The sequence below is a fragment of the Hermetia illucens genome, chromosome 1 (assembly GCF_905115235.1).
Source record: "Hermetia illucens chromosome 1, iHerIll2.2.curated.20191125, whole genome shotgun sequence".
Taxonomy (NCBI): Eukaryota; Metazoa; Arthropoda; class Insecta; order Diptera; family Stratiomyidae; genus Hermetia; species Hermetia illucens.
In genome coordinates, this window is record NC_051849.1 from 193,473,817 (window position 1) to 193,496,671 (window position 22,855).

Genomic DNA, 22,855 nt, shown 5'->3' on the forward strand with positions numbered 1-22,855 from the left:
CAGAAGATACATAACAAAGGGGGACATCCTTAAGATTATATTAGCATACAAACTATAGTAAAATCAAACAACCATGCATCTAATTATCATAAAAACTTTTTTATATTAGATACTTGAAAATAAATTTATTAGTAACTTAGAAATATATTTGAGATTCGAATTTAGTTTACGTCCAGCACTAATTAAACTAAGACCATTTTCGTAAATTTTCAGTTTGCTTAGAATTATTCAACGACTTTCAGTTTAATCTCATTTAATTTTATTCATTCAAATTTTTACTATTGAAATTATTATTGGTATTGTGTTTTCTTACTCTGAAACATTTAATATTGAAATGATCACACATTTCACGCACCTGAAAAGGAAAAAACAAACTAATTAATATAATTGGTCAACGACTTAAACTTGAGCGGATTATGCCAATTAAAATCTAAATTATTCACTTTTTATTTAATAGATATATTTATGACTTTTGTGGTTTATTATTTAAGATTTTCGAATTTACAATGTTTGATGTTGTAACTTAAGCGTTGTGAAAAACCCTTTCTAATGAAGGAGGATATATATTGAATTCTCGCTCCAATTAAAATTAAAGCTACAATAAGAGTTCAGGGAATTTATCACAAAAAGTAGAAGCCAGTGCTCGTAGATCCGGAAGGATAGTCATACGCAAGTTGCTACCTTTTTATAAAAAAAATCTAAATATCTCAAATGCAAGGGTCCCACCTCATAACCGGGAAAGAGTTCCCTCAAACAATGAACCGCTCTCGATGAGCAAGACCCAGAGATTTCACAGGTCAGAAGCAAATGAAGCGGCCCAAATAATGTTCCCGCAATGCTAGCTTATCAGGGTACAGGAATACTTATCAGGTCCTGCATTAAGCATTATCCTCGAGAAGAGCACTGTAAAGACTACCTCCAAGTAACTTCAATAAGGTTAACGCAATGGATCAGCGGGATAACTTGACTTTTCAAACATTTGTGATATAAGATTAGATATCCTTTCTTCTGGAAAGTCTACAACTACTTTCGTCATTATGAAACTTGCGAGCATACCTATAACAATATGAGAAGCAAAAAGCCTTGGAAACCGAAGGTGAAATCGACCAAGGTTTGGGAAAATTCAAAGAAACAATGATTATGGTTGCTCAGATTGCTACCCCATGCCCACGTTCCGCCAACAACACCGTATAGAATATTACAGCTGGTTTAAATAAAACGCAATTTGAAAGGACAATGGCAGGCGAACAAATCTCTACACCTAAAAAGTAATTTGTCAAACCCAGTCAATCATCGCCTCCTCAAGCCTATTTCCTACTACATCAACTGATTTTTCCCTGCGCTACTATACTATGGATGAGGAAACTTGTTCAATGCAGATCGTCAAGCTTACCATCACAGGAAGTGATGGGGAAAAAGGAGCCCCATTTGAAAAACATCCAGAAGAAAAATGGTAAATGTTGAATGTTCCAAACAACCATGTAGAGAAGCTTCTCTTTTCAAGCCAAATGGGTTGCTCTTTTCATTAAAGAGCGCATCAAGGTGAAGGATCGTGCAATCGCAATATACCACGTGGCCCACGTACGTCCTAGCTATTACTCCTAGGCTTGGAAAATTTCACATACTACCACTTCAAAGGTGGTCTAAAATTTCCACCTCTGTAATAATTCAACCTTCGGTAGAATATACTACCTTGTTCAAAAAGTTCCCGGAATGATCGCCGTGTGGCGTTCTTAGCACTCGGCTGCCCTTCTTTTTGTGTATGTGTGTATGTGTTACTCAACTGTCACTGATATTGCCGTCAAAGATTGGCATTATTTCATCATCAGTTGTGAAAGTTACGTTGAGTTGAGTACATGTGTCTCTGAGCGTGTTCACGATTTTCGAGAATTCCATGCAAAAGAAGGACCGTGTGCACATCACCAAAGACATGATTTTCATGGTTGATTTTAATCCAAAATTCATCAAACGCGTCATTACTGGAGACAAGACGTGGGTTGATAAGTACGACACGCAGTCCACGCATCAGGTAAGTGAATGGCGCGCGTCGAATGAGCCGATACCGAAACCGCGTTTCCAGTCAAAGAAGTCGGCGATGCTCACGGATTTCATCGAATACCACGATTTGGTGCATAGTTAATTCTTGCCACAAGGTCAGACTGTCAACAAGAAATACTACTTGGGTGTTTTGAGACGTCTGTGTGAATCAGTTCGTCAAAAACGCAAGCATTTGTGGGCGAACAACTCGTGGATCTTGCACCACGATAATGCACCGTCGCACAATGCCATCCAATTTCGAAATGCTAAAAAGAGCTAGTCGCCAGGATACTAAGAGTAATCACCGGTGCACGTTGGTATGCGTCAAATATAAAAATCCATAAAGATTTCAAAATTGCTACAATAAGAGGGGGATCTCATTCCCAAGAACAAAGAAGCGTTAGTTTTCCACCTAACCTTTTAGCAAGAAGACAGCTTCAACGGGCTGTTGTCAGTCGATTAAAAAATTAACCTTTCTGAAAACTGAATAAAAGACTGGAAACAAGGTAACGCTAAGACTAAAAACTAAAATTGAACTATCCACTGACCGCAAGGGAAACAGCTTTAGGTATGAAAGGTGTACAGCCTGCAGGATCACTTTAAGGACCCAACATCCAAACCAATGCCAAGCCGCTATCGACCTGCTATTGCAGAAAGTGTAAAAAAGGAAATCAATGTTGCTACTCTTTGCGAGCAATACAAAAGTCCCCGCCAAGGCGGTTGGAAAACAGACATAAGCGGGAAGACTGCGGTGTGAGCTTACGGTAATCGGGTCTTGCAGCAAGCAATGAAGCATTGCGAACACGACTTTGTGAGGGTTAAGATCGATGACCCCTTTATTTGCAGCTATTATGCCGTTTCAAGTATGACAATACCAGAGTGTTGGAACATGCTAGACAGAGTAGCTAAAGACGTCAAAGATGAAACCGCAAAAGCCGGGACTCAAATGAAAGGGAAAGAACTCTCCTCGAGGTGTCCTCCTGCCTAAACACCGCCCAGACCAATGTCGGAAGTGTGAACACTTTTAGGCGTGGAGAACTAGAGTCTGTCGTGGATCTTACTTTCGTAAGTGAATCGCTGTTCAAACGTGCGATGAAGAAACGGCAAACCATTTGCTTGAAGTACACTTCCCAGGCAGCATCCAAATTCTAATCTCGGGGCCAACAGGTACATAGAGCCCTTTTATGTGAGACTGCAATCCGGCATGCAAAGTAGTATCACTGGAGCGAGTAAAATGGGCATTTAACTCGTTGCATAGATACAAGTCTGCAGGTCCGGATGGGATCCTTCCTAGGCTTTTTGATAGAGGGAATGGATGCCCTGGATCTACATATTCGGAATATATTATTTAACTGGTGTGATGTCAAGATGATATTCATTCCCAAGTCAGAAAAACTCACCAACACCAAGTTAACGTGAAAGCACCATATTCAGGTACAATATCAGGAATCCTGCAGATGGTTCTGGTGCTGTAGGAATGACCTGCTAACCCAGGTTCAGAGCCCGATCATATGGTTTCCAGATTCGTCCTTGAAAAGATATACATTGTCGTAATCACCAAAAGAGGAGAATGGTCGATAAATTGCCATGAGTCTTTTCAGATTACAGACTTAATAATTTTTATCGACGAGTTAGTCAAGAAGGGCGGATCGGGCGCAGGGGCGTTTTCGGGGAATCCGATTATGGAACTGGTGCGGCCCTCGAAAAAATGACGAACATATTCCAGGCGGATATATATGTCATTTCATTGGCAGCAGAAGAATGTCTGCGACAAAAATGTAGGATCGCATCATTCGTGTCTGTTCCGATAGTTGGACAGCATTGTCAGCAATAAACAGCAACGACATATCAAGCCAGGTGTGGAGTTGTCATCAGGGGCTGCTGAAACTTGGGCGACTGAACGAAAGATTCCTGATGTGGGTGCCGGGGCACTCAAACATCACTGGTAATGAAGAGGCTGAGAGACTGGTTCGCCGAGGGTCCTTATCCACAATGGTGGGGCCAGAACCAGCTTCTGGAATCCGGCCATCATTGTCAAGTCTACTCTGAAGGAAAGACATTTAAACTCTTGCCGGTAGGCGAAAATCCTTGTGAAAGAGCCTGGGGTCGCTAGAACAGCATTTTTTTGTCGCTTAAGAAGTGGGACATGAAAACCTTAGTAGGGCTTTTAACAGAACACTGCTCCTTAAACTACGATATGGAAAAGATTGAGGTAGTGGTTTTGGCTATGTGCAGTTAATGTGAGGAGGAGATGGCCCTGCAATGTTTATGCAGCTGTCCGGCCTCCTCAGATCTCAGACGAAAACACCTTTGTAAGGTTTTCTTCAGTGAAGAATCTGTACAAACTCTGCCTCTGGAGAATGTTCTCAGATTCGCTGAAGCCTTCGAACGCCTTAGGCGGGAAGCCATTGAATAGGCGATTTACGATCATCAGATGCAGCATTGGAAACTTTTATCAAGAACAACTTCACTACCATAGACTTTACCTCCTTTTTAAGGTTTTGTTGGTAAAACAAAACCTTAATAAAATCAGCTCAATGTGTATCCGTGCGTCCGCCTGTCAGTCAGTCTGTCACATGTGCTTTTCTCAGAGACCGCTATACGGACTGGAACGAAATTATTTGAGAAGTTGTGAAATACGAACTTCCACATATCTTTCAACGTTAAATTTAAGGGTGGGGTCCTCATACATGCAAAGTTAGACTGTAACATTTTTTTACTGATGATGATTATAATATGAAGCATCATATCTTCAGTTCTGATCAAAATCCTACCGATACTAATAAAGTTACAGAAGCTCAAAATTGTCCTTTTCGTGTAAATTTTATATCAAATACTATACCAAATATCAATATCACATTAAAGTGAGAAGTTTGACATTCTAAATATACATACATATTACGGGCTACATACGAATGGGATAGTTCTACACTCAAATATACTTACATAAGAAACAAACACAACCTTTTATACCTGAAGCGTCAAGCTTCTGGTTTCCCGACTTGTTTTCCCTTTCACCTCAATGGTTCATTTTCTACGGGTTGAAGCGGTTTTAGAAAAGTTTGAAGCTGTTATCTCGAATTCATACGTCCGACGACCAGTAGTTCGCTCAGATTAATCTCAGTTGTTGCGGCAGTTTAAGGTCAATACATTCCACCATCCATTCTTCCTGAAAATTTCTCTTTTTATTGGACGACGAACTATTTCAACCACAATCTGTCTCACTCGATTCGTTCCCACCCTTTTGAAATCACCGTCGATACAGAGGTGCACTCTAAACGGCTGAAATTCCGTCAAAGGGAGTCTAGCACGAACGTGACAACGATCCCCTAGCAAAAGCTGGCATTGTACACCTTTCGCAGTGGTCGCCTCCGTTAAAATGCGGGTTCTATTTCTCCCCTCCTCCGTCACAATCTAGTCACCAAAAGCTAGATCTTCATTAAGTCAAAAAGTACAAATGCATTGTTTGGGATAGGAGGGACTATCTCCCCACATCTACTTAATATCGGGCCGGACCAAATAGAGATCAACTTACTCTCACTTTTTTAGGTCCACGCACTCGTTTTGGGCACCCAAGTATTCAAAACACGCAACTAATGGTTTCATTTAGGGAAAATGCCACTCGTCAGATGCTGCCTCACCTCTGCCCTGGAAGCAGCGTGACCGAAATTGGAAACAGATCTCTCCTTTTTAAATATTCGGAAACATAACTTGGATGCGAATTATATTCAACATAAAACCGCCAATAATTTAAGCCAAAGTAAATTGACTTTTTCCGATTAAAAATTAGTCCTAAAAATTTGCTAAACGAAACTTGTACTTACTATTCCATGTCCGTAATGAATATGTGCAAAAGTTGCAAATGTCGTCAACATGTAGACCATCCACCGTTCTGTGTGCACTGTTATGGGGGCAAATCCGAGCAGTTCGTCCACAGGTACGCAGGACATAAATGCAACGAAGCACAGTGGCCACATCAATGCATTCCACGCATCAGTTCGAGTATCTGACATTTGGGCTACGATCAGACGACACTGAAATGAAAAAGCAATTGACGGTGTCAGAGCGAAGGTGGGCTTTTGGTACTCCATATGTGTGGATATGATTTCTCACCGAAATATTAGAAAATATCGTTCCAAAAAGTACAAACATTATTCTTGGCTCCAAATCCAGGATTTGATTCCTTGAGTACCAAACCCAAAGTGTGGTTATTACGAAGAGCAAACCGAATGGATATAAAGGACGAAGGGCTTCAAGGATGGGACGCATTTTTCCAGTACGTTTTCGGTATGAACTGAAAAATAGAAAATTGTGTTTTTAATAGGAGGACGATTTCCTGGTTTTTATGACAGTTATTTATAAAATTGAAAAACTTTGCAATATACTTACTTATAAATATTCTTAATAATAATTGGGTGACTAGTGACAAGGCCAGATGAAATGAGTATAAATTCGAAAACGCGGGCAGGTACAATTCCATACGGTAACCGATGCCTCCATATTTCTGGACCAAAGCACCAGCTTGCAAATAGTGTTAATGTAACACCCTTAAAAATAGTTCATAAATTTCTCTCAGTTGTTTTCGATGAATTCAAAAACTTACCCACATTGTAAAGTCGTAGCCCCATGGTAGGAACATGACGCCTGTATTGTACTTTTCGAAATGTGATAAATAAAAGTTCAAGAATACGTTCCAAATCACAAAGAACATTCTAATCGGTGGTAAGTCGAGTGTTCCAAATAATGAGAACATATAGATTGGTACTAGCACACTTGAGTAGGAGTCCACCCCATGATCAAATAGTTCACCTAAAGGACCACTTGTTCCGGTGCGTCGTGCTTGCTTTCCGTCGATTCCGTCTGCAGGAAAAATTGAAAATGCGTTCTTTCATTACTTTTTTTGTTAAAGATTTTATCGATTAAATTAATAATAAAGTACATTTTTTGGTTAGAGAGACCAACTTTGTTTGCCCATTGTTGGAGTCCCGAGTCTACTAACATCACCATGAACCAGCCCAATTGGAGAGAAACTGTCTTAGTCTTTTTAATCCACAAACCCCTTGTTATGGTCGAACCCCCATTTTTTCAAAAAGTATCAGACCACATCGTTCAGGGGCAGATATGATTGGTCCCCTCCATCATACAGTCCAAAAACAAAACAGTTCTGATGCGGCCAGCCTTGAACTGAATCACGTGGTTTTAGTCCTCATCTCTTGTAATTAAAGGTAATGCAATTACTAACCTTGTAATTACGTGCATAAGATAGTAGTGCTTAGAATCATATGGGTTTGTGGTAAGCAAATGTAATATGTAATATTGTTTCGATGCAGTTTCGCCAATGTGACTTGACAGCCTAAACTCGACGGAAGTTGCATATTCTTCAGGTAACTACTCGAAATTATCGAACTATTTTATTTGAAGTAATGTTTCCACTGCATTTCAAAAAGATTATTTTATCTTATCAAATCAACCAGCAGAAAATAGGCACCAGATGTTCTCTTGGCACTCAAGGTTTTATCTTCTTTCAAGAACAACGCCAATAGTAGTATATGTAGGGGAAACAAAAGTGGCCAAAAAACTCTGGAACCTGCGACAAACAAAGAATAGACAAACCGAGAATATTCAGAATAACAGAATTAATTTTTTAATTTTTTTCTAAAAGTAAACTTTGGGATGGCATTTAGCCAGTAAGAAGGTCAAGAAAATAGCGAAGGAATTCTATGCACCGTCACCGAGCCTGACGTTTAGATATGGTGACGCCTCCAATAATACGTGGCCTCCTCTTTTTGGTAACGCAATGCTCGAAAGGAGCAGAGTTCATAAATGATTTTGATCCTTTGTGGACTTATCGTTACAGTTGACGAACTGATTTTACAAGAAGTCAATTTTTTGGTTCGAAAAAAGTTCAGTTTGATTACGAGTAACTACGAAGACAGAGCTATTTCAAAATCAGCGTCTAAGTGGAGCTTAACTGAAGTATCCCAATTATCAGCAGTCCAACAGCGGAGAGAGTTCAAAGCTCAATCTGAGGTCAACTCCGAAATTTCATACTTACTGTTCCAACCATGCAAATTCACTAAAGACGTGACCTTCCAAACTTTCTACCAACTCCATTTCTCTTCCAGGATCTTGGAGTCTTGTTAACATTTATTGTATATTTCATTGACTACCACTTTGCATCCGTTCCCAAATATCGATATCGCGTCGACGTGGTTAAAAAGGTAGGGTCTAGGATCTAACCCGAAATGTCCCAGTAGGGTCAAAGAGTGCTGTTCTTGCTCCAAGGCTTGTCTGATAATTAAGCCAAATAGGAATGTCGAACTCGAACGTCTCCTTCGGCAGCAATCCATGAAGCAAGCATAAAGGTTAGCCTGTGCACTCAAGAAGGTTTGCTTTTGGTTTAGCTTCCTCTCGTTGCAGTGATTCTACTGCTTCTCTCTTCCTACCCCCGGTTTTCCCTGGACTTGCTCTCGATTCCTCCATGTTGCATTCGCAGTTTGATTTGCAAAGTCTCAAAGTTCCCGTAAAAGAAGCGTTGGTGGCTTCAGGTTTCTGCCAAATGATAACCAGATTGAGTACGAAAGTGTCATCAACCAAATCAACCATTATGTTGAAATATAATTGAGGTGAAGGTGAATTATTCAGATATTTCTACTGTTGATGAAATGGCGTAAACCATGAGCCTCCATCAAACGCTTAAATTCACTTCCCCCTTCATCTCGACGGAGAGGAATAAATATGATAGCTTCGAAATGGTAAGCAGGGAAGGACACTTCTTAGAAGCTTCAGGGTATAGCCGCATTGTCTTGTAAACCAAAGACTTTTGGGAAGCAATCACCTACGAGACGATAAGCGCCAAGATGAACACAAAAATGACAAACTCTTGTTGTATGCTATCACAAGAAAAACAACGAAAACGGGTTTGGGGGCACTTGTTTCATGTGGAAAAGCCTTGCAATCCAAAATTTAGAAGATGAAATCAAGTGTGCAATAAGCCTCGCTGGGAACAAAGTTCAGAGATGTGAACCCCATCTCGTAAATCTAATCGAATTGTGGAGCCGAATTAATCTATTTTTTATTGCCTGGAAACCTCACTAATGTTTAGTCCCACGTTGGGCGCCCTTTTGTTAATTAACCAAGTTAGATTATTCTCTTTTATGTCTGGCACGTATACGTATATATTGTGTCTTAGATCGCAGCGTAAACAACGAGCAGAAGAGGACAAATAAAAACAGAAAACCAGCAAAAGAGGTATGCCTGGAAGCTAGGCTTAAATGGGAAGTAGGAACTTTCAAACCACTGAAATCAGTCGGAGTATCTGACATTTTCCAAACCCTACTCTAGAGAGGCCCAGAAAGCTTTTAAGAGTAGCAACGAATAACATAGCTCTGCGATATATGCCAAGGGCATGGAGACGGGCAAACATGATCCTCATTCCGAAAGCGCGTAAAAAGGCTCCTTTTCGCCCTACATCTTTCAGACCAATTTACCTAACATCGTTCGTACTCAAAACAGTGGAGAAGATCATCAATAACTAATTGCATAATTCCCCTGCGTCCATGTTAACAAATTTACTAGGTAGGACGGCCAACCAAAACTCCCCTGTTTTAGTTAATGGATGTATGTGCGTTTTTGGATATCGAAGGAGCATTCGTTAACACATCGCACTCAAAAATACGAGATGTCCTGATCCGTAAAGGAGTGAAAAACACTTTGACTTTCTGGATGGCCAGAATGTCAGAGACAAATAGAAGTACTAATAGGCACATATTCTATTGTCATGAACACTACTTAAAGTTGCTTAAAGGATGGGGATGATTTCTAAGGAAAGCTACCAAATACTGGAATATAAGTCCAGGGTTACGCTGACGATATGCTATAGAATCTAAATTGGACTAAGAATTACTAGTACCTGATGCAGAAAGGCAGGGCTGCGCATTAATCGAGCCAGAGCCAATGTAGTATCATTCCCAAGGAAGCCCAAGTTAGATTTCCTGAGAGCTACTGTGTTATATGGCACGGAGGGAAAACGAGAAAGAGAGGTCAAATATTTAGGAATTACACTAGGCCAAAAATTACTCTGGAAGATGCATGTTGGAACCACATGTCGGAAAGCTACGAGGGCTGTGATCACTTCCTAATTCACAGCAGGAAAAAAGTGGGAAGGCATTCTGAAAATACTACTTTGGCTATATATTGCAATAGTATATATCCATGGGGCGGTAATCTGTGGAAACACAGTTGAATTCAGCACACCAGCCAGGGAATTACACAAACTTCAAGGATTGGCTTGCGAGAATGTCAGTAAAGCAATGAGGAAATGTCCAACAAAATCACTTTAAGTCCTCCTCCCCATTTTCGCATACGGATTCAGGCAAGGAGGGTGATCTTCAGAATACTCTCGCATTAATGAAGTGGGGAGCGGCCTAAATCGAAGAAAGATCGAAATTCTTTCTAGGCAATATTCTGAATTACTGATACCAAGGGGTTATGCCTGACAACGAGGTTTCATTGAGACAAGAAATTTGAAACACCTTGGAGTAACAGGGTCAAAATGGTACATAATGGCAGCAACCTGCGGTTTAAATCAGCTTTTGATTACTTGGTACACTGACTGATCCCCCACAGCAGGGACGACATTCGACGGGCGTACGTACCACAGACCTGATGCCGAGAAAGATGCCTTCTTTAAACTTCTCGATGCAAAGACCTGTAACATGCCTGCTAATGACTATATCATCATTACAAGTGCCATGGGGAAAAAGAATTTGGGGCACGCTATAACAGTAGCGAGCTTATAGTCGATTTTGCGGAGACCCATGACCTCATCTTCCACTATCTTCTCATAAGGTGCAGGCATTTTACCACCGACAATGACTGCAAAGCCGTTCCATACCAACTCAACATCAGCCGTTAGATACCGTCTTGCGATTCAATCCAATGATAAAACAGCGTGAGGAACGCACTAGCCTGCCGCGAATAAAATGGTGGTGATTTCTTCAGAAGAGAAAAGAAATTATCTCAACTATTACGAATGTGAAAGAATCGTGCAACCAAATTAAAGACATGATCCACATCCTATCCAACCCAAGATACCTGCCTTTAGAATGACGATGTTCAAACGAAGGTCCGTGAAAAGAAGCGCCTCGACCACAACCGCACCATTGACAAATTTACAACAATGCCAATCGGGAAGTAACGATCGCTGCTATCCGAGCGGTCCATTATAAAGATCTTTACGATAAAGTGCACACTCGGCATAACGAGCGGGATCTCGCGGAAGCATTGCAGACATTTGGAGCAATTCCACCTGTTAGAGCAACTGAATTCGAGGAAACGATGGAGCGAATGAAATCAGGGAAGGCAACGATATCGCATCTGAGCTCTGGAAAGCGGAGAGTTGGGACCCGGTATTGTGAATCAGTGAGTTCTTCAATCGGGTTATTGAGGAAGGTAGAACACCATTTGACTGGCAAAAAAGTACGACAGTTTCAATATGGAAAAAGAAAGATAGTCTAGCAGATTGTTCAAATTGTGGTCCGATCCGGTTGGTATCCCATATCATGAAAATTTTTGAGCCCATTCTGGGCAACCGTATTCGCGAGACCGCTCAAATATCCGTTAATCAAACCGAGTTTGTCAAGAACTGCGGAACTACTGACATAATCCAGGCTGCGCGATTACTCATGGGGAAACAGCGTGAGAAGCATACCTCGGTCTACATTGGATTTCTAGATCTGGGGAAAGCGTTTGGCCGTGGGCATTATGAACTCATCTGGTATGTTCTACGACAATACTTAGTACCGAAACACCTCGTGCGCTGGGTTATATTACTCTACCGCTATTCGAAAAGTAAAGTTCGAAATGTGAAAGGTGCATCAAAACCGCTTTGCGTCTCTGTTGGTGTTCATTAAGCAAGCGCCCTCTGACCACTTCTCTTTGTTCTTGTTATGGACATCATCACACGAGGCATCCAAAATCTAGTGCCATAGATAGCGCTTTATGCTGATCAACTTGTCCAAAAAAGGAATGATCGCATCATGCAATACAGTCTTCACGTAACAGGCACTATCAGCCAATGCAGACTGGTTTTATGAAATCGATTTACGCTTTAGCGCAACGTGGATGAAGCACCATTCCACAACTGGTGATCTTTGTGATCGAAGTATCAACGGACATCTCAAATCAAACATTTAACAAAGTATCGTCCGCCCAGTCACCCTGGCCGACTATAAAAGGCAATGAAGGATGTCTTGCGGTAATGGAGACGAAGATTTTGCATTATACTACGATCGATATGAGGTTGCACCGATTATAGAGAAATTGGGAGAGACGCGTCTTCGATGATAAGTAAGTATGATAAGATAGATGTACCCCTTCAACTTTCAAACGAAGTCTAGGTGTTAGAACATTGCTGTTCTGACCGGCGGCGAAGTGGCCATTAACGAGCTCAGGTCCAGCCAGGTGAACTCGAAATGGACTCAAACAATAAGGTCTGGATACTCTGGCTTTCAGGCCCGGTTGGGTTGCTCCTGCTGTTGAATGGAAAGTGGGTTCTACACTACGACGTTGAAAAATGAAGAGGATTGGTTGAAAGAATGGACCATTCCAGTGTGTTCATGGGGAAATACGAACTTAAGGGCCCAAGGGGGCATCTGGGAGAATACTTAATACTAGATGCCAAGTTGAAATCCTAGGAAGGAAGGCTAAGCGGATATATATATCGGTTATAGGCTTGCTTGACCTATTATTGGTAATAGGTATATGATAACCATTAAAAAGAGCACAACAGTTCTTCTAGGACGTAATGGAACTTCCCTTAACAGTATTAATAATAGCTGGAATAAATCTATACAGAATAGAAAACTTAGATTTACTATGGCTTTGGTAGTAATAGTTGAGCACCTTCTAGTGCGATCCTCTATTACTGTGTCTGTATTATTGTATCACATGGTATTTCTACGATTCTATTTAGTTTGTTAATACTCGGCTCGGCTGGAAAATTCACGAGTGTGCTTGTAGAGATAAATGGTACCAGCTTTACAGGGATATTAGCCTATAGAAGGCCATTCCGCCAGACTCGGCGTGCCACACAATGTGGATTGTCGACGTTGCGGAGAGCAATAGAAGATACTCAGTTACTTCCTTTGCGGCTACTCAACTTTAACTAGAGTCAGCCGGCGGAGAGGAGATAGAGCATTCTTTGGGGATTTCCAAGAGATCCCTGGTTATAAGGTGGGGGGCTGCTATCCTTCGTAAATACTGCGGGCTGGCTTTGAAGATCTGAACTGGTCAGTTTTTGCTCTTCCCATAGGATTTAACAGTCTTTGCGATATTAAAACAATGCACCATAGTGTTAATTGGTGCTCTCCGGAATAGCCATCTATACCCAGCTACCTAGCCACCTCTCGATTCGTAGTAGTTGATATAATTATATAAGATTGTTTGGGGTTCTTTACCATGGTGGATCCATGGTTATCTGTTTCTTTTTCATGGTTTCAGGTATTTTTACGTTTTTCATGCTTTGCATTTCACTTTCAGTACTAGATTTAATGATATTACTTATCTTTTAATATTATTACCATCGTTATCTTATACAACTACTTTATCGTTTTATGATTTTAGCGTTTTGTACTATTTTATTATTTTTTGATTTTATTACTTCATTATTTTCCGTTAGTATCGTTGTTTTTGGTTTCTTCTATTGTTATATTATTCCTTTTTTCTTTTCTTTTCTTTTCATTATGATCTATTTTGTTTGAATTATAATGCACCACGTTTATATCACTTATTTTAGGGTGCCAGATATCGAGAGAAGTTACGGATCCCACAGACCGCACTTGAATACCAGCTGAGGCAAAAGAAGTATCTGGGGAGGATATAGCCTGTCGTGGCTTTTCCCTAATTCGATCGTGGCATCCAGATTATCCATCCGATATAATGTTAATCAATAGTGACAGATATTTGGATTATAGAGTTCATCAGTCTCAGGTGAACTAAGGTTAAAACAAGTAGTTTTTGACAATAACCTGTGAAACAAAGAAGTACGAAGGACTCGAACCTATTATCTGGAAGTGGATAGCAACTAGGTATTGAATGATCCTTCGTTGGGATGGTACTCATAAACCAGCATACCTAAGTGGTCAAAATCCCCTACTTCGATTTGTAGACCTCTGTTGTTGTAGAAATAGATGCTAATCGAAAAAAAGCATCAAGAAAATTACATCACTTCAGCTTTTCAAGTATCAGTCACTGAGTTGTTAGAAAAGGTTTTCCAATTAATTTTTCATAATTACTTTAAAGGATTTCCATGATTTTCTCTAGTCACGAATAAAGGGTTGATATGCATCACAGAAAAGTATACAGACTATGAAGAGAAAGCAGAAATATCAAATAATAAATAAAAAATACTAAACTTGTAAGATTACATAAATTTTAAATTTGTAAGATGGTGTTTTTAATTTATACGTGACCTTACCTAAGGTATATGCTACGAATATATTAATAGCTGCTATAAGCCAAATGTATCTAGGAACTGTATTTTTATCACCATTTGCCGCATCAAATCCCCAATCAAAATATCCAATTATTAGAAAATTGAGGATTGTTAGCAGGAAACCACTAAATGTTAAAAGATTGGGTGCTACCCAACGTGGAACTATCTGAAATTGGGAAAGAAAAGAAATATATATATTGAGTTGCACTCAGCGCTCAAAGGATATTAATTCTTACCTTAACACATTCATTCCAGAACGGATGCATAATATACACGCTAAGGAAACTTGTATCGATGCTATTGTACTGAAAATATGAAAAAGATGAAAATTTATTAGTTTTAAAGGTGTAAGTACAGTAACTAAAGCTAAAGATCAGTTCCTCCTTTTTAAAGTATTATTCAGCCGGTCATACGAAGTTTCCTCAAAAAGGACTAAATATATTGAGATGAAGTTTGGTGAACATAGGCACACTGTGACGGAGGTACCCCATATAATCGAAATGGAGATGCATTTTTTTCGTCAGATAAATGTAGGCATGAAGATTATCAAAGAAAAGGTTTCGATTAGTTTCAGGTTTTATATGAGCCACATGGTAGGGGAGTGAGGGGTTGAAAAATAAAAGTTTTATTAAGACAGAACTTATTCTCAGAAACTACCTAATAGCAAAATCTGAAACAAAATGTGAACCTGCTTCTGTGTCAAATCTAGGCTCAAAAATATTTGTTTATATATTTAATATTGACTTCTGTTCAAATAAATAATCAATTATAGTGAACTGTGACATCGTGGTGGACATTTTCCCGACCAACTAGCGTCTTTTCTTTCCAACCAATTAATCTGACATTCCATTTCTTATTAAATGTGTGTAGGTTTATACATAAGTAGTATAGTCGAAACTACAATTTACAAATTACAATTCTATGCCGAATTTAAACTATGTATAAGGGTTGCTTCGTTTACAGTAGTGGGACGAGCAGCTCCAAGTACCCAGACGTTAAACCCGTAGTACTATCCCCTAATTGACCCGTAGCATGCGGCGTTTTCAAACTTTTGCGAATCTGAAAACATTCTCAAGAGACAGAGAGCGCGCCAATACTTCGTTGAAGGGAACCTTACCGCTGCATAGGAAGTGCAACGCCGTTGGCTCCTCTTCTTTGCATTGGCTATAAATAACCAAGACCACCAGCCAGATCCTCTGCGAGCCAGTCTGCCAGCTTCCTCATTACCGGTAATATTCGAGAACCCTGACATCTACATCAGCAATGTTTCCTTCAGTTGGCTATGGCAATTGGTCGCAACTTCCACCATTGTCCTAATATCTTGTTGCTCTTTAGTACTGGTAATGCTGCTCGTCTCTCAAAACAGATACGCATGATGTGACTGATGTGATTTTTGTGGCAAACATACTTTCGCTTCCAATAAAATCACACCTATCTCCGCCTGGAATATGCTTGTCATATTTTTGCGAGAGGCTAGTTCCCTAATCGGATTTTCCAAGGACAAACTATAAAAGCAAAAATACTACCAAAAATAGGACGGGAATAGGGAAACTCCCATTGGATAAATTCATTGACATTTAACTAATTCATCCTACATTTACATTTATTAGACCGGAATCCCAAGCTAAAATATTTTGCCCCTGTTCATCCTTTCTACTCACAGTTCAACTTTTAAAAGAAACTCATTTTTGGCAACTCGACTAATTTCAACATTTGAGCAGGATTCCCTTCAAAAATGGCTTCAAGGAGGAATTGGATTCTATCTATCTATCGGTAGGCGCGGTATTGCATTCGCGTTTTCTGGGGCCAATTTGACCAAATAATGCATTCAATCATGTGTAATATTCTCTTTATACTCGCGTTTTATCTACTTCTTTAGTTTTCTCTATTATCCTTCTTTATTTCACAATTCCCGTTCCTTCCTTCATTTAAATACAATACTTAGCACTTCAACTAATTAAATTTTCTTATGTCTTAAACCATATAAACACTGGTCCCTTTCTCTTAAAATTTATAGTTCATTTTCACCTAAACCATTTTAGATTCTATTTTTTAAAAAAATGTTCGTATTGCACATTATTGGATGCAGGCAGGCGATTGTTCGTGGCTGAGGGAAATGACCTCCCGCACACTTCATCACCCGTGCATGTTGATCTTGACACCGAGCCGGCATGGACTTTTAAGTTCATGGCCATAGACCGGGAACGAAATTAGCGGGACCGAGACCGGCTGATCAATGGGCAGCTGATAAGCTGAACCGGCGGTCATCGTTTAATATGCGTGAGTAGTGCGAAAACTTGTAATTTTTTGAAAATAAATCAAAATATGAACGCAATGCTGACACATTGTAATCCTGTAGTGTACCGTTACGGTCTTCAATGAAGTGCTCCAACACAGATTGAAGGAAGTAAAATTAATAAAAAATATCAAATTTTTCTTATCAAAGCAATCAACGCGGAAAACAAATTAGAGCCAAAGTTCTGGTAAATCATCTACGGTCGATATGCATCCGGCGGTAAATACGCTCTCCGTGGCGTATTAGTTGATCTAGAACCTGGCACCATGTTATGAAAAGAAAATCGCAAGTTACAGAAACAGAACATCAGATGAGATTCGAGAGAGGGGATTGCGTGCGCTGCGGCTATATTCGCTTTTTCTAATTTTTCTGATAATGGAAAAAACTCCACGCACGGAATTTAGCGGAAAGTGAAACTATAGATTCGTGCAGTTTTTCACCCTCGAGAGTGTGCAGCAGGAAAATTTGTGTCTTCCCTGCTTATACTTGAATTGTGTTTGCTGTGCTGCTCCGTGCCCAAGACAATTCTCTCTCGGTTCCGTTCAGAACTAGGACAAGTACGTGCTCGATTGAAGCGTATTTTGAATTTATTCGTAAATATTCCAAATGTGCATATTTATTTTCCACAGCTACAAGTAGTGCGAACTAGATACTTGCGCATTGATGGTTGAAGAAATCAGAGTAACGGAAGGACTCGCGAGGGAGCATTTAGTACCGCTAACTCCATGCAACCGTGTTTCAAGCTAGACTGTTTTACGTCCTCCAAGACCGTGCTGAATTCACATTTTTAAGGAATTCTTCAAAGAAGTGCATAAACGAGAAAGATAAAGAAACATTGGAGCATCCTCCGAGAGCGTAACAACAGCGATTCAGATTGAAATTTCCAAGTCGTAACAAGTTTAGGTGGATTCGAGATTTATTATATTTTTCGTTTCATTACTGAACACTTTCCACTCGTTAGCTTTGTTTATAATTGAGAATACTTATTGGAAAAAGAAAATGTGATCACCAGAAATGGTTTGAACCAAACTGTGTGAGAGTCCGAGGACATAAAGGGAAGCCGAATATTGTAGGAGGAGCGACCCGTCTTGTCAGCTAATAGTTCGCCAAGTCTGTTGTACGATATGTGGCGATCAGTTAAAACTTACCGGTCGATTCTGCACCGGTCGTTCTTCACATGCTCTTTCATTATGAGTTTTTTATAAGCTCGGGTGAATCCCTCTGTCTCAGCAAACAGCTCCCCAGTACACAGCCATCATTTCGACAAATGATTGGCAAAGACAATTCACGTATTTATTGCGCATTTCCTTCAGTTTCCATTCATCGATCCGCTCTTAGTCCGACTTTACCCCACTCAGAGGATTGAAAGATCGATCCCTCAAGTTAAGTGAAGTCAGTCCACAGTTTCTAGTATCATTCAGTAGCCATGAAAGAAGGTTCAGTGCCATGCAAAACCAAAGAGGACTCAACGAATTCCCCTGGAAGATGGCTTTCCGTATGCGGTATGCTGTTGAAAGTCTTGGCATAATCGATATAGCAACTGTTCTGCAACTACCCAGTCGATAGTGAGTTGCGGAATAGATTTCAAGGGAAGGAATAGATTTACTTTAGGTCTAGAGAGGTGAACTTTGCAATACTGAAATACATTTGAAAGAAAGCTGCGGAAAGTTACCGTGCATTAGACAGTCGTTTCAGCCAATAAGTCGTAGTCGTATAGTGGATAAAGCTGAATGAAGCTCATGGCAAGGAATCATTGCAGTTGGTTGTAGATGATCACGAAGCAATTATTGAAAAGCATCGGTTGCAAAAACGGGGAAATGAATTGGTATTATAAAGGTGCTAAATTTTGGCACCTGCTCAAAATTACTTAGAAAAGAAAGAATCTTTAAAGAAGTTGCAATGATAATTAATCACAGTCTCGAACAAGATAGCAACAACATTGCCGTCAAAGGGGAGGACATCGGGAATTTAAAGGAAACTTGCACCAACAGCAGGGGAACAAAGCTAAAAAGTCAAAAAACTGTCCAGAATTACTTCGGAATATTTACCAAACGGTAGTGGAGCTTCAGTCGTGAAGCACAGCATTGATACAGGTAAAGCAATCCAATCTGGCGTACTCCCCGAAGGTGGTGACTTGCAAAGCTAGATGAGAAGGAAAAACCGATGAAGGAAATGCAAAAAAGTTAGCAAGTCCATGGAGTTTGCATTTTATGCTTGTAAAGGAAAATGGTAGAAGTACTCGATTCTGTGTAGATTACAGGAAGCTAAACTAGATAGCGATAAAAGACTGTATACCACTACTTTGAATCGATGAAACTTTGGGCACACTATCAAGCGGCATATGCAAAGTAGTTACTGGGAAATGAAAATCAATTTAAGGCCTTCTGAATTATGCAATGCTCCAACAACGGTTAAAAGATAGATGGAACATGTATTGTGGCCCGAAATCGCGAACGATCTTTGTCTGTCTGGTTGTGGGAAGAGCTTCGATGACCTTCTGAAAAACTAGGTAAAGGTAACTCATCAGCCACGCGTGTACGAAGCAGTTTGCAAATGTTAACACTCCTTTTTATATGTTCCCGCATCATAACGAAAGTAACCATGGTTCACAGCAAAACTTGGCCAGAGCTAGATTTTTTGTCTACGGATGAGGGATCTTAAGTACCCATCCACTTGATGGGCCAACCGGGAATCACTTGCTCCCACTTTTTAGTCCACGCGATTGTATAACCGGGAAACCGGAAGCTGGACGCTTCAAATATGAAAGGTTTTGTGTATTTCTTTCATAAAAACAATTCAGTAAACATTTGTCCCATTTGTACTAGGCGTAATATATGCATGTATTATGTGACTATATCCACTTTCACGGGATGCTGACATTCAAAGTTTTGAATTTGTACAAAAGCGGCAACTTTCACTTATTATAACTTTGTTGATAATAGTACGATTTCTACCAAACTTGGTAGGATCCTGTTATAGTCTACATTGGTGCAACATTTTATGATTCTAGGATAAGCTTAAGGAGGGGGGAGGGGAGGCTTGCAGTTAATCACTCAAAATTATAGTAATATAATATTAACTTTATTTGAACAGATATGGTATGGGGGGTATTTCGGAGCCTAGGCACCATATAATGGCAGCATCCTGATTTTTCAGATTTTTCGGTTGGGTAGTTTTTGAGAATAAGTCTGTTAAAGAAATTATCACTTTCAACCCCCCGCACTCCCCACCTTTCCAGCAAGACTAAGACCGGTTTCGGAAAGTACTTATCGAGACCTTTCATTTGATACCACATGACTATATTTGGTGAAACAAAATTTTTGCATGTATGGAGACCCTCCATTAAATTTGGCGAAGAATGTTGTGACTCACTGTACGCATGAGGGTTCACAGTTCCCACCTTTGCACCAAATTTGGTATCAATTGCTATAACTGTCTCCGAGAAAAATGCGTGTGATAGACAAACAAACAGTAAGCCGATTTTAATTAGGTTTTGCTTTATACATAACCTTAAAATGGAACAACACCTATAACCTACACAAGCAACGAAATTTTCTTGGCTTTTGTACTTATAGGGCGTATGTGTAGATAGATTTTCTCGGTTTAATTTAAAGATGACTTCTTTTTTCAATTTAACTCTAACTCATGCCTCTCTAGTCCATTAAATATTGTCAACGATCGGGCAACAATAGAATCCTCTTTTTCTAAAATTCTGATGACTCGGATGGGAAGAAAACCGTAAGTGCGATTTTTAGAGCGTCCTATTAAGAAATTCCATTCCTTTCCAAGGCAAGCCTCCCGCGCCTGAAAACGGGGACAAAATGTACCAACTGGTCCTCCAGGTTGGCGGTTGGGTAGGGTTGACATACGGAAAACCGATGTTACGAAGCCACAACAGGAGCCTCGGGCAGGATGGATTTTACAACGACGAACTCGGCAAAGACAACGGATTAACGATTTGCGCATTTCCTCATGAAACATGCGCTCCCTGTACCAACCGAATGCTGCTGAGCAACGTGCCGATACCCTGTCCCAATATAGGGCTGATGTAACAGCGTTACAAGAGATGCGCTGGACAGGGACCGGTTTCCTGGAGAAGAGCCGCTATACGATATATTATAGCGGTCATCCAGTAAACCATGTGCTCGGAGTAGGTTTCTTAGTCAGCCAAAAAATGAAACCTGTTGCTATCGGCTTTGAAAATATAAGTGAAAGGCTATTGCACTCTGCGTTTCAACAGTCAAGTAGGGACGGAGCCAGTATTCAGGCGATATGTTGGCTCTCGTAACTTACAAAGGGATAGCAAGCATCTACAATCCCCTCTGACAATCAGGTGAAAGCGAATACAGAAGCCATTCACAACACAGCCCTCCATAACACCTAAAAGGCGGAAATGTATCCCGCAGTAACCGCAGCTGACAGATGTCCTGGAGATGAAGCATCAACAAATGATCTTCACAACCACCTAAAGAGCATTATCATTTATACGGCCACAAACATACTTGGCCTCAGCTAGCTAGCTACGGAACGGAAAAATGCCGCATACCGAGTAATGTTGTATTCTCAAAGAGCGTGGGCACGCGCAGAGACTTATCACGCACTTCGTCGAGCGGAGAAGCGACTTCACAGACGGAAAAAGGAAGCCCGGCAGAACCAATAAGTCTGTGAACTAGAAAAGTACAGGGAGGAACCGTACCAGGCGCGCGAGTTCTATCAACAAGTCAGCAGGATGAAGCCTTATACACCTCGATGCTCATCGTGGCGAAACAAAGAGGAAAATCTGATTGCCAACAGAGGGGCATATCGGAGAGATGAGTTGAGTATTTTGATGAACTGCTCAGCAACAAAAATATCGGCTAGTTGGAGGTCCGGCCAACTGAAGACGACGGACAAATGCTGTAACCACCAAGCATAGAAGAAACAGTCCCTGAAATTCATCGGATTAAAAACCATAAGTCGCCAGGACCCGATGGAATTACAGCCGAATTGGTTAAATATGGAGGCGAGCAGTTACACCAAGTGGTTCATCAACTGATGCTCAATGTGTCGGACAGCGAATAAATGCCTGACGATTGGCAACGAGGCATTATCTGTCTCACACATAAAAAGGGGGATATGACGCAGTGCAATAATTATAGAGGTATCACGTTTCTGAGTACCATCTAAAAGATATTCTCCTCTATCTTGTTAGGCGGAATAGCCCCATATGTCCAGAACACCATTGGCCCATTCCAAAGGGGCCTCACTTCAGGCAAATCAGCAACAGATCAGAATTTCTCTGTACGGCAAGCGATGGAAAAACTGGTGGAATATGGACATCAGTTGCACCATCTTTTTGTCGACTTTAAAGCCGCCTATGATAGCATAGCCAGGGTAAAACTGTATACGGCCATGACAGAATTCGGTATCCCAACAAAATTGATAAGACTGACTAGGCTGACCCGGACCAATGTGCGAGGTTAAATAAAAGCAGCAGGATCACTCTCGAGACCATTCAACATCAAGAACGGTCTACGACAAGGGGATGCCCTATTATGCGTCCTTTTCAACCTGGCCCTGGAGAAAGTGATTCGCGATGCAGATTTAGATGTGAGAGGCACAATCTTCTTCAATTCCACCAAACCACTGGTCTACGCTGACGATATCGACATCATGGGAAGAACAACCCGAGATGTACAGTCTACTTTCATCCAGATCGAGCAGGCGGCTATTAAGGCGAGATTTTGGGCTGCACATTAATAAAGGAAAGACGAAGTACATGTTGGCGAATCGCACTGGTCAAACGAAAACAATGAAGATAGGAGACTACAACTTTGAGACTGTTGAAAATTTCTCATATTTGGGGCGAAAATCACAACCGATAACAGCTATGACGATGAAATCCGCGCACGGTTGTTGGCAGCTTACAAAGACTGTTTCGCTCGAAACGTCTCACCATAGGGTAAAACTTTTACTGTACAACACTATGATCTTGCCAGTCCTTATGTATTCCTCGGAGACTTGGGTTGTTAGCAAAAAAATGCGAA

At 40.6% G+C, this 22,855-nt stretch overlaps 1 protein-coding gene across 3 annotated transcripts in view; it reads right to left on the bottom strand.

The window, feature by feature from the left end:
• LOC119658215 (ethanolaminephosphotransferase 1) overlaps window positions 1–22,855 on the bottom strand; it is a 33,696-nt gene that overhangs the window by 1,006 nt on the left and 9,835 nt on the right. Inside the window, exons 2-8 of one of the 3 annotated variants that reach the window (XM_038065492.1) lie at window positions 14,770–14,838; window positions 14,516–14,699; window positions 6,641–6,897; window positions 6,427–6,584; window positions 6,151–6,331; window positions 5,862–6,071; window positions 314–355 (exon numbers count right to left, since the gene is read on the bottom strand). In XM_038065492.1, coding sequence (XP_037921420.1) covers window positions 314–355; window positions 5,862–6,071; window positions 6,151–6,331; window positions 6,427–6,584; window positions 6,641–6,897; window positions 14,516–14,699; window positions 14,770–14,838 — 1,101 coding nt within the window. Of the gene's footprint in view, window positions 1–78; window positions 356–5,861; window positions 6,072–6,150; window positions 6,332–6,426; window positions 6,585–6,640; window positions 6,898–14,515; window positions 14,700–14,769; window positions 14,839–22,855 lie in introns of those variants that run through there. The other 2 variants (XM_038065482.1, XM_038065488.1) reach the window with 2 other exon arrangements.